At 33.7% G+C, this 13,439-nt stretch overlaps 1 protein-coding gene across 2 annotated transcripts; it reads left to right on the top strand.

Annotated features, from left to right (window-relative positions):
* Positions 1-1,402: 1,402 nt before the first annotated feature.
* On the top strand, positions 1,403-3,975 carry LOC121236802 (F-box/kelch-repeat protein At1g74510-like). 2 transcript variants are annotated; one of them, XM_041133265.1, is made up of 2 exons: positions 1,403-1,607; positions 2,361-3,975. In XM_041133265.1, the coding sequence occupies exon 2, from the start codon at positions 2,397-2,399 to the stop codon at positions 3,600-3,602; it is 1,206 nt and encodes a 401-aa protein (XP_040989199.1). In that variant the 5' UTR covers positions 1,403-1,607; positions 2,361-2,396; the 3' UTR covers positions 3,603-3,975. The 2 variants fall into 2 exon arrangements, with proteins under 2 accessions (XP_040989199.1, XP_040989198.1); XM_041133264.1 differs by having other exon boundaries at positions 2,357-3,975.
* The last annotated feature ends 9,464 nt before the right edge of the window (positions 3,976-13,439 follow it).

Raw genomic sequence — 13,439 nt, 5'->3', positions numbered from 1 at the left:
TTTGATACTTTCCCAACCTGATGAAACATTGAATTAACAACAGTTGCATTCATTCACATTTTCTCTCGCATTTTAGGAGGAGAAAGGACAACATTTTGTGTTTGGTTTCTTGATGTGGCAGTACTGCAATGTTATTTCCCTACCCAAGTTTGAACATCATGTCTTGCTCATGATGACTAGGGCAGAGACACTATCGAGTGCAACTAATACACGTAGACTATGTTAACAAATATGCCAAATATATTCAAAAATTAAAATTAATTGACCAACACGATATAATTGAAAAAGACTAAACAACAACACATCCTCCAAAATTAGGTTTGAGCACGGACAATATCAGAGTCGGAGTGTCCTACCTCCGACTAATCAGATTTGGGCTCTCACTAATCGAATTTGAGCTTTCAGATTTTAGTTTTTTTTTAAAAAAATATTTTTTCAATTTCACTTTTATTAATACATAACCAAAATTGTACAAATTATTATTATTATACATTAGTATTATATGTTATTATATGTTAATGTTTATACATTAGTATTTAGATGTTATTATATATTAATTATTATACATTACTAATACATGTTATTATACTTTAGTTATTATATATTAGTATTACATGATAGTAATGGTTAATAGTATGGTGTTTACATATACTAAACTATTATTAGTAGATTTAGTCTATTTATATTATAATATAAGCATATTATTTTATAATAATGTTCATATTAGTATATTATTGAATTTAATTAAATATATAAGTTATAGTTATATAAAATATATATGATTACTATATAAATAATACATACAATTTTATAAAATATGTACAATATCAAAGTCAGAATTGGACAATCGGAATCGGTACATCATAACCTCTGAATCCGACTCCGACTTTTTTGGTTAAAAAATTCCGACTCGAACAATTAGAGTCGATGCAGAGTCAAAGCTAGAATCAAATTTTTGAATTTTTACTTAGTCTTATCCAAAATAAAGAAAAATCATATGTGACTTAATTTTGTCCACTTGCCTCGCGTTTAATTTATTATTATTTTATTTTTTATATTGTATCCAACGTCTTGGGATCAAGCTTGCAAATAAATTTGATTTTTATTTTTATTAAGCATAACGTATGAACAATAAAATTTGAAATATGAGAAGGATAAAGCGAAGGGAAAAAGAAAATGGACTTAATGAAAAAAAATTAAATAAAGAAGGGGGCAGGGGACTCGAAGCTTAGTAACACGTGCACAAACCGCCGTTAGCGGTTTCGGTTCAACTCAGCCGCAAAATCCCCAAACGGCGATTCAGGTCTCCCTTCTTTGCCGTTGTGGGACCGACCACCCAATCCTTTCTTTGAAAAGAATATATATATATATATAATATATATATATATATATATATATATATATTCCATTTTTATGCACTGTAAAGGAATATAATGCCAGTACCAAGTGCTCTCTCGCAACACAGGCGAATATAAACCGAGCCAAAAGAGTGAGGGAGAGAGCAATTGGGTTTTTGATTTAGAGAGAGGAGGAGCAAGGAGGAGGAGGCAGCGAGAACTGAGCCTTTCTTATCCAATTCTTAAGCGTTTTGCTCTATCTGTTTCCCTGTACGTATTTTCTCTTATTTAATATTAGAGTTCTAAGCTTTCTCGGGTATATGTTTATCATTTATGCAATCACAGGTGAACAAAAGGGAAAGGAAATTATGGGTTATCGGTAATTAGAAATTCGAAATGGATCCAGTTTTTTGAGTTTGACTGTTGGAGGTTCAAACATCATGCGTACAGATTTGGTAAAATTGTCTGCAGCTTTTTGAGTACAGTCTGGCATGTGATTGGTTCTCAATTTGTTGTTGCTCTTCTTCTTTTTTGCCCTCTTTGTTTTTTGTTTCTCTGTTGGTATTTGCCTGAGATCTGACATGGGCTATTCTCATCTTTTAAGCTGGATTATTCTATAACTATGTTATAGGCTGTGGTTTACCTTATATTCTGATTGTTTTGCTTGTGATACACGTTTATTACACTTTGAATGCCGTAGATGTGTTTCCGATACAAAATACAGTTTATTCATGTTGTTTTTATGGTGCCAAATTTAGATTGATTGGGTTCAAGGATTCGTGTGCATGCTCCTTTTTTTTATTGTTTAATTGGATGTCGGAGTGATTAAAATCACATAAGTGTTTGTGTTAGTTGTTTAGTTTGGTTGCATATTTGCTGGTTTTATTGCTGAGTATACACGGTTTCTTGATTTACTTCAAAGATAACAATTAACATATCTAGTGGATGTGTGTTTCGGTTGTGAATTTCCACTTTTATTTACTGCTTTTCTGACTTCTTTTTTTTTTTTTTATGGTAAGAAAGAAGGCTTTGTTGATCGAATTTGATTTTTTCGGCAACATGTTGGAGGTTCCATCCTATCTCATGCAGAGGGACTTGCCAAGCTCGTGTGAGCAAGACATCACATGGATTTATAATGCTCTTTGTGTGATTGAGCTCTCAAACAGCAAGCGCGTTATCCAAACTGACCAACCAGATGACCAAAATTCCACAGGGAATGGGTCAGATTCAAGTTCTCTTATCCACCAACTTGGTCGGGACATCTCGATTAACTGTCTTCTTCACTGTTCTAGGTCTGATTATGGCTCAATCTCCTCACTGAATCAGAACTTCCGGTCTCTAATTCGGAGTGGGGAGCTATATAGACTGAGGAGGGAAATGGGTATTGTAGAGCATTGGGTTTACCTCTCTTGCAGCCTTCTTGAATGGGAAGCATTTGATCCAGGTCGTCGCCGTCGGATGCATTTACCTAGAATGCCTTCAAATGAATGCTTCATGATCTCAGACAAGGAGTCATTGGCCGTTGGTACTGAACTTCTTGTTTTTGGAAAGGAAATAACATCCCATGTTATTCGTAGATATAGCATTTTGACAAACACATGGTCATCCGGTATGAGCATGAATACACCCAGGTGCTTGTTCGGTTCTGCCAGTCTTGGGGAAATTGCAATTTTAGCTGGTGGTTGTGATCCGAATGCCAATATCCTAAATTCCGCTGAGCTTTATAATTCAAAAACAGGAACTTGGGAGACTCTTCCAAGCATGAATAAAGCGAGAAAAATGGGCTCGGCCGTTTTCATGGACGGAAAATTTTATATTATGGGGGGGATTGGAGAGGGCAACTCAGAATCGCTTACGTGCGGTGAGGTTTATGATATGAAGACAGGGGTATGGACTGTGATACCTAACATGTTCCCTGGATGGAATGAAGGGGCGGGGGTGACTGAGGCACCTCCTCTTCTTGCTGTTGTAAATAATGTTCTGTATGCAGCAGATTATGCACAAAAGGAGGTGAGAAGATATGACAAAGAGAGGAACTTCTGGTTTACAATTGGGAGATTACCTGAGCAGGCAGTTTCGATGAATGGTTGGGGATTAGCATTTAGGGCTTGTGGAGATCGGGTAATTTTTATTGGGCCTAGGTTAGGCGGAGGGATCATTGAGCTTAATTCTTGGGTCCCCGATCAAGGCCCACCGCAATGGGACCTGCTAGCCACAAAGAGCTCTGGCAATTTTGTGTATAATTGCGCTGTGATGGGATGCTGACGTGTCCAGTTGAGGTATTACCTTTGTGCTGTGTGGAGTCATTTCTGGATGGAATTTATGGTCTTCGTTTTCAAGGAGATGGGATTCCAGCTTGTGGGTAACCTCTGCCCTCCTTTTTTGGGGGAAATATTGGGTGTCAATTTAGTCATAGATACTTTCTTAGAAGGTGGTCTGGAGGTTTGGTTTTCTTTTTCCCTTTTTCTCTCTTCTGTTCCTTTCCTATAATTGCTTCTTTACTTTCCCTGTATGCTTTAGTTACCATGAGACCTTTCCAAAAGTTGGCATCATGTAGAGGAGGCACAGGTGAATAATCTGAAGTCCTGCTAAATGTTTTAGCTCGTGATGACTACTTAAGTAAATTTTATTCAGGCATTAACAATTGTGCAAGTGTACATTGATTCTCATTTACTTAACCTTTTCTTAAAGTGATTAAGAACTCTTTACGCACCTGCCAGAGAGATAGAAACAGTGGCTTGTGTATCCATTCTAATTATATATGTTTTCATTATATAATCTTCTATATGGTTTTAGGGTAATTTTATGTTAATTGATCGATGTTTTAGGTCAGTGTGCCATTGATAATAATTCAAATAGTTGGTATATCTTCTGATCTTGTTGGCTTTATGATGACATGTTGCTTGGAAGCATCTGGCGGACATTTTGCTTCCAACAAGCCAGGTGTTAAACTCAAATTTGCTTGGTGCTAGAAGGCATGTGACACATAAACAGTGCTATGTTACATTAAATAAAATAAAAGAAAAATTAATTCAAATATATGGACAAACATTTGAGTTTTATAGGAATGTGTCGTCCATAAAGAAACTTAGTTGCTATACATTGTTTAAACTCTTTGGTTCTGGAAGGTGTTAAATGTTAATTGATATAAAATATATATATATATATATATATATATATATATATATATATATATATACACTATACAGACAGATTATGGTAAAATTGAGAATCATGATCTAAGACAGCGTAAATTTTTTAAAACGTAAATAGATAGATACTATAATTTAAAAAAAAAAAAAAGTTTTATGCTTATTATTCATTGATGGGGTAATTTTTCTGATCCTCACTCAATGGATTGAAGCATAGAAGGGTTTTTCTGACTATGCCTTAGCTCTTGTCTTGAGCACCTACTGAGACCTTGCATAACTTTTGAGGCATCATGGAGTTATAGCATTACCTTGTTCAGGTGAGTGTTGGAAAAAGCTTCTATAACTTTGCTGTTTGATGCTGAGATAGCATGTCTGCTGGTTTTATGGTTTTGCACTTCATTCCTGATTGTACTCACTGTTGGTTAACTTGAGCAGAAGTAGAAATAGCCATTTCTGGGACACATCGTTTCTTTGCCACAACTTAACATTTAACAGGGTCAAGTGATAATCTTATTTACTTAATGCATTTGCCAAATCATGTATGCCTACTTGATGACATTATTATCTGGATCATTGTTGATTCAGTTACCATTTTCCTTTCTAATATTATTGTTATCATATTCATTCAGATGAATGGTATACATTAAGCCTGTTTTTTCACTTCTTTGGGTCGGGGAAGAAAATTATTTCCAATTCCCAGTATGAATCTGTTTTGGAGTGATTATACAATATCCTGGACTACATCTTACTTCTTTACATATCTGACTGACATTTATTAATATTGCTATCAATTTGTTATTTCTTGATTTTGTTTCCTTAGGGAACTTCCCAATACAAGGAAATAAGAATATGGCCGGATTTATCCATTCTTTATAATGTTTTCATTGCACTAAAATATAAAGGTTATGTATCACTTTTTGAACTGAACATGGATTTTGTTGTTTCTGGAATCAACAAATTAAATCTGAATTCTAGTAACTATATTTTGGCTGCATGATCAAAGTCGTCAAATTTACTTAATTGACCTCGAATTTGAGTACTAGTAAATGCATTTCAGGACTTCTGCATTGTGGAGAGGGCTGTTGGGGTTATCCCATTTTTTTTGGTTAAAAGTTGTACTGTAAAGGTTATGAGATATATATCCAAGAACGTCCAGGTAAGTGAGTTTGTTGTTATTGATCTAAAAGTCACTAGCTATGTGATGTGTATTTAGAATCGACCTGTTGCACACAAAAACTATAAACCTGAAACTTAGTGCATGTGACTGAAATCACAAAAGGCCATACGAGGAAAGCTTTCTAGTCTTATTGATAGCTATATGAGTACTTGACAGGTCTTTTGGTTTGTCGAAAGGGCTCTTTCGCCCATTGTGCTGGAATTTTTACCTATGGCGTATTTAGTATAGTAGAGCATTCCGAATGGATTATGCATTTGTGCTACATATCATCAACCCAAATGTAGATTCACACTCGATGCATAATTTTTCTTTTAATTTTTTTTTTCGCTCCCTCTCTCTTTCTTTATTATTTCTCTCTTCTTCATTTCATCTATCTTATTATTTATCACTTATCTCTTTATCTTTTCGTTAGTTTATTTCATTAATGAAACAGAGAAAATTTGTCTTTCTTCCTCTCTTTTTGCAGCAAATGGTTGCATTTCTAAGCAGCTGAAAGGATTGCACATTATTTTAGGGGTGGATACATTCTGATTGTTCACTTTACATATCAAACTATCAGAACCGATATATCGCATCTTTTAACTGAAGACTTTGATAGTTTATATATATAAAAGAGGCATAAGAAGTCCCAAATTTTATTAAAAAACCTCACTAAGGCGGAGGAAAGCCATCAATACAAATAAAAAGACACTACAACCTAATATAGGAACGACCCCATTTATCCGTACGCACAAGGCCACGAAAACGTCTCCCCCCAAAATCCTCATCATGAGAATTTATACTCGTACCCTTAGCACCTTCATTCGCCGGAAAATCTGCCACCATGTTAGCTTCTCTATAAATATGATGAACTCGGACATTTAACAATCGAAACAAAACAATAGCCTCTTCTCAAAAATCTCATAAATATCAAAACTTACAAATACCAGATCTAAACCATCTTACTATCACCGTCGGATCTGATTCCACAAGGAAATCCCTCAAATCAAATTGATGACACAACTTTAATTCATCAAGAAAGGCTCTACACTCTGCAACCGTGTTAGTGGCATGTCCATATAAATGAGAAAAGCCCGCAATAACTTTACCATGAGAGTCTTGAATCACACCCCCACCTCCAGACAAGCTCGGATTACCACATGATCCTCCATCTACATTTAATTTTACTTCCCCACTTTCGGTTTTGCCCATGCTATTTTTCTTACTGGAATCACTCTCTTTGTTTTAGTGATATGAAGTCGAACTTATATAATGCTTGGCATTAATGGTGATCTCGGTCCAGTCCAATCGGTCCCCAGGGGGTTTTGTGGACCGGACCGAACCTATTTGGTCCAGGGTTTTTCCAACTTGGACCGGACCGAATAGACATTGGGATCGGACCGGTCCGGTCCGGTCTAGTCTCGGTCGGTCCATTCGACCCCCCACAGTACCAAATGGGCCAATAGCCCAATCCTAAATTCTATAATTTTCAACCCAACAATCATTTTAACTTTTTGGCCCACTAACACTTCATCTAATTTTAAGTCCAAAAATACTAAAAAAGAACTTGAAAGGAAGATAAAAATAATTATAAAAAGAAAATTGTCTATATACAATAAACTTGAATAAAAGGATTTACTACAAAATAATATAAATTTTCTATATCCATCCAAACAACTGAAACAAGACTATGATACATAGTAATAAAATTAAAAAAAAAATAGAGATAAAGAAATTTAAAACAATCCCTAATCAGTAAAATCTCTAATAACTAATAACTAATAACTAAATAATCATCCAATTTATCCAAATTTCAAATTCGGATAAAAAAGGCATATTTATATCAATACATCAATACAAACACAAATATATATATATATATAAACCGAAAAGTCATATTAATACAAATATAAAAAAAACATTAGTTAAACATTACTACATTAGTCATATTAAAGAAACAATAACAATGTATTGCAGTTTGCAGCCCTACTCATCACTGTAAGTCTGTAAGAGCACAGTTGTGCAATCACAACCTACTCCAAGTCTCCATCACTTAAGTCTTCAACATTTACAGTTTACCTATAAAAAAACAAGAGGTTAAAGGCTTGTTATGAACTTGTGCATTTATGCATGTAAAAAATGGGTTGTTATGGACTTAGGGAAAAAAATATAGCCTTTTTATTATTTATGGTTCTATAAAAAATAAAAGTAAATAAGCCAATATATGAGATCATGTCAGCTTGTAATAAAACAAAAAGAAACAATTAATGAGATCATGCAATATATGCATCCAATTATTATATAAAATGAAGTCTAAACTAATATATGCATGCAATATATGCACCAGCAGCCTTGCTAACATCTAAATTTAGTGCTCATTCTTAATCATTTATTTGCTTCTTTAGGCAATTATTTGAACCCTGGAAATAAAGGCTTTCAAGATTCTCTTGCTTTAGAAAAACTACAAAGACAATTAGAAACAATAGAGAAAGGGAGAATTCATGGTGGGAATGAAGAGGGGAATGAGAAAGATACAGAATTTAAAGTCGAAAATACTCTCTGCATCAGGATTTAAATGAAACAAATAGTTGTACTTGATTACTCCTCTTGAATTTGAATGAAATAAGATACTAAAATCCATGGTAACTTCCTATAGTAAATTTATAACAAATAAGCATAATAATAATTAAAAAAAAAAAAAAAAAACTTAAGAATGTGATATGTGTGTTTGGTTTGGTTTTGGGGTTTGTATTTTGAGGAAATGTCGCTTTCATTGATTTCTCAACTTTGTTCTGTGGTCTGTTCTCAACTTCTCATAATTTGTTTTAAATCATGATTTCCCCAATTGGTTGGTTTTGTTGTTTAACAGTCACTACTTTGGTATTTGTTGGGAAAAGCATAAAGATGGGTGCTTTTTGCTGCTGTCCATGTGATGGAGAATTTGAAGAATACGCTCTTCCCCAATTGCTTGATTTTGATTTTGTTTTATTTATTTATTTATTTATTTTTAAATACAGGCCATTGCAACACCTAAAAAAGGTGCACATCAACTAAAGTATGGACACAGCGGGAAGCCAAAGCCAAAGTTTCACTGATTGCCAAAATTTCCAAGTCTAACAGAAAAATCTACTTAAACAATCACCATTTCCCAATCAAGTTTTAGATCAGTCTTTATATTTCTTCTACCAGTCAACAATTAATCATGATTAAAAAACCATAACCAACAATCTTCTCACCTCTTTAGTCTTTAATTAACATTGGGTGTAGGCCGGTAGGCATTGTATTTGACGCCTCCACAGAATCAGCAAAGTTTCTAATAACTTCTATCCATAAAAATTTAAAACATAATAAGTTAAATAAAGTTACGTAACATAGAAGATAAAACAAAATAAATCACAAAAGATATCAAAAGTAAATGCATTACATACCCATATCCAACTGTTTCTCAAATTCATTCACTTCATCCATTAAAGTCCTGAGACCTATTGGAGTAGAAGAAGAATGAAGTCAGTTTTGTGCACATATGAGACCCTCAACCCTCATCAGATTTAAACTATTTAAGAAAGGGTCAAGTACACGACCCGTAGTACTAAATATAGATTTGGAAGCCACAATAGATATCGGTATTACAAGTACATCGCATGCAACCTTTGAAAGTACACGATATCTAATTGAATTCACCTTCCACCAATTTAGAAGGTCAAAACTATCCTCTTGATCCTCACATATTTCAGCTAGATATTTATCAACCTCCGACTTACTTTCCGAACTGTCTTCTGACTATAACTATTGCTTACATTGCACCATCCAATGTGCCTTTCTAATCGCAATCTTGTCAGCTGAAGGATCTACATCTTCATGTGAGGAACTTGAGCGCTAACTCTGAGGAGAATTCTCTCCTTCATTTTTCCTGTATGCCTCATACATGCGGATAAATGCATTTCTCACCCTCCAACTGAATTTTTTTTTTTTTTTATTGATCATGTGCATACATTTTTTCCAACCCAAAATCAAGATATTGCATCTTGTAGTAAGAAGGATAGAGAAGAACCCCAACATACAGCAACATATTCTAATTTTCTAAGTTCTTCCAATACTTGTCAAAATTTTTCTTCATATTTGTGGTCATTAATCCCACCACGAGACTTTGTTCTTCACACTCCATGTTAATAACATCTTTAATACTAACCAACTCTGGGAAAAAAACATTGCAAGTTACATATTCACCCCCAAGAAGTGTAAAGTTGGATCATGAAATAATTGAAGAAACCTCACAAATAACTTTACCTTCTCTCAATCGAATGCATTGGGAGACCTTAACTTCTTTGAATTTTTCATATTCATCTTCATCCTCATCCTCAACATCGTCATCGTCATTGTCATCCCTAATACTACCAAGGAAGCACATATCCTCTTCCTCCAACCGATCAAAAGCCTTTCTAAATTTTGAAGTCTTCTCCAACATAAGATAGGTAGAGTTCCACCTAGTCGGTACATCTAGGCAAACTTGGCTTTTGGACTAAATATCTTCCAACCCTACACATTTTTTAAATATACTCCGCCTTTGAGGAGGGGATTTAACATACTTCACAATACCCCTCACCTTTGCAATAGACTCATCATATTCTTTCAACCCCTCACGAATGATTAAGTTCAAAATGTGGGCACAACATCGAACATGCAAGAATTCATATTCCAAGACCGTGTCTCTCCTATATTTGTTTTTTCTTTCAAAAAAGAAACAGCCTCATTATTAGAACTTGCATTATTAAGAATGAGTGCAAGTATTTTTTGTCACCCTCAATCATGCAAACACATCTCTATGCCCTTACCAAGTGTATCACCCTTGTGATTTTTAACCAAAAAAAATGAAAGAATCATTTTGTGTAATTTCCAGTCATCATTAATAAAGTGTGTTGTAAGGCACATATAGTTTAGATTTTGTACGAATGTCCATGTATCCATAGTGAGGGACATTCGCTGCCCTCGAAGAGCATTTCTCAACTTTTATTTTTCCTTCAAAAACAAACTAAAATAGTCATTGGTAACCATCATACGAGATGGAATCACTATCCAATTAGGACAAATTACAAGTATAAACTTCCTGAAACCCTCCCCTTAGTATGCCTAAAGGACAACTCATCAAGAATAATCATCTCTGCTAAGGCTTATCGGCAAGCCTCAACACTAAATAAAAGGACACAAGTCCCCCACTACCACTTCCTCTCTCCACCTTCCAACCTAGAGTATTCTGGGACTTATCCATCATCTTAAACGAACATTTCTTACATTACTTCTCAATGTGATACTTCATGGAATTCATACTGTTGGTCTTCGTATGACATGCATATGAAGCACCACAATAATTACAAGTAACCCTAGGTTTAGTGAGATTACCTTCTGGTATTTTTGTAAAGTGATCTCAAACCATTGACCTAACTCTACCACTTTGTGACCCACCAAGCGATTTATTACTTACATTGGATGGGGGTGAGGGTGGAGGCATGTCTTGTGTTGACTATTGCACATTATTTGTAGAAAACTTCATTGAGCTCTGTTCAAGTAAAATCAAAATAAATGAGAATTCAATATTTAAATAAATTCCATTAGGCTATGTTCAAATGAGATCAATTCAACTCAATTGCCAACATATGAAGTAATTTTACATAAAATTATAAGTTAAGAATACAAAGTGGCTCTGTTCAAGAATAAATTCTAATGGCTCTATTCAAAACTATTATACTATTATGTTTAAGAATAAATTCTAGTGGCTCTGTTCAAATGAGATCATAACTATTATACCCACGTAGTGAAAATAAGATCAAAACAAATACAAGTACAAATTACATGTAAGATTTAAGAATATTGTTATGTAGTATCTCAAAATGATATTGTGATTATTTGCAACAATTCCTTGATCTAACGACATGACCTATGGGATAGGATGATTATCTACCATCTTGTTTTTATGAAGAAATCACCCATAGTTTTTAGATTCAACAAATACAAGTAAAAATTAAAACAAATACATCAAGATAAAAAACCATAACAACAAATACATCAACATTCAAGTTCTCAACAAATACGAAATACATGATTAATACATCAAGGATTCAAGATCAAAGATTCCAAGCAATCGACTTTAGGGGTTGCAACTACGAGTCGCGGGAGAGAGAGAGAGAGAGAGAGAGAGAGAGAGAGGGTAAAAATTGGTTGCAAGCTTGCTGCGATGGAGGGGACGGAGGGGGGACCTTAGGGTTTCTCACGAAGAATTGGGAAAAAGTGAGAAAAGAAGAAATGAATCGGGCGGAGGGGGGGGGGGGGGGGGGGGGGGGGGGGGGGGGGGGGGGGGGGGGGAGGGGGCGTGAAGATGCTAGGTTATAACGAAACGACTTCGTTTCGTTCAAAATTGGACCCAAATGGCGCCGTTTTAGGGACATAAAAAATAACTGAGTTGTGTGAAACGACGTTGTTTCACGCAACACAATTATTTTTTTTTGCCTACAATGACAGAAATAGTGCCATTTAGGTCCAATTTTGTACCTAATGGTGCCCTTTTTGGGAAGGCAGCTCACATGTGTGTTTTTCACTAATTTATGATTTTATGAATCTATGATAATTTTAAGTTTTTCAATATTTTAAACTTTCAAGTTTTTACATTTTGTATATGTAATATGATTAATAAATCATTGTATTAGTCTATAAGCCTATTAGGTATATATAATTATAGTGATATTAATACTATACTATTAGTCTATTATACATATATTATGCTATAATCCTATAACTCTTATAATATATTAATATATACTAATACTATATATTATATTATTATAGTGTTATTGTTACTACTACATATAGACTTATAGTGTGTATATATATATATATATATATTGTAATGATATAGTGATACTAATAATATATATTATATAATAATACATTCATATAAATTATTACTAATACTATTATTATTATTACTATATACCATATTAATAATTTAATAGTGATATAATAATATATGGTTGTTGTCTCATATACTCATAGTGATATTAATAATTTAATACTATATATAGACAGTAGACTTATAGACTTATAGTGATTTAGTTTAGTTATAATTATCTTGATGATGTTAATTATTACTTTATTACTAACTTAAAGTATGTTAAATGTTAATGCATAATGACTATTAATGAGCCATATACAACTTTTAACATTTTGTATATGAAGCAATAAGCATAAATAATTTAATTATCCATACATATTGATATTACATCCATAATTGAGAAAGATACATACTTGACATACTATTATAAATAAGCATAAAATATTTAATTATCCATGCTATTATAAATTTATAAATTATACATATATTATAATTTATACTATTAACTCTTAAATCCTTAACAGTATTAGACTATTAGTATTAGTATAAATTTTAGTATTAGTATAAAATTATAAATATTAGTATTAGTTAAAATTATAAATTATAAATTATATACAATTATTATATAATTAATATATAAATTATAAAATATGTATATTTTTTATTTATTCATTCGGTTTGATCTGGGATGAAAAAGTCCTGGACTGTGGACCGGACCGAATTAATTCGGTCCTATGCAATTTAGACTAAGAGCGGCCGAGCCAAGTCCCAGGTCGATCTGCTCCAGACCGAAGTGTCCAGTCCGGTTGGTTTTTTCAGTCCGGACCGGTCGATTCTCACCCCTACTTGGCATAATGAAAGGTAGTTTTTCCCTTGTATCATTGTCTAGTTTTGCAGACATCTAATGAGTG

The sequence above is a fragment of the Juglans microcarpa x Juglans regia genome, chromosome 6S, assembly GCF_004785595.1.
Source record: "Juglans microcarpa x Juglans regia isolate MS1-56 chromosome 6S, Jm3101_v1.0, whole genome shotgun sequence".
In the NCBI taxonomy this organism is placed as follows: Eukaryota; Viridiplantae; Streptophyta; class Magnoliopsida; order Fagales; family Juglandaceae; genus Juglans; species Juglans microcarpa x Juglans regia.
This window is presented reverse-complemented; position numbering and strand designations above follow the sequence as displayed.

Coding starts and splice junctions, on each gene's coding strand:
- LOC121236802 (XM_041133265.1), top strand. CDS start 2,397: ATGTTGGAGGTTCCATCCTATCTCATGCAGAGGGACTTGCCAAGCTCG.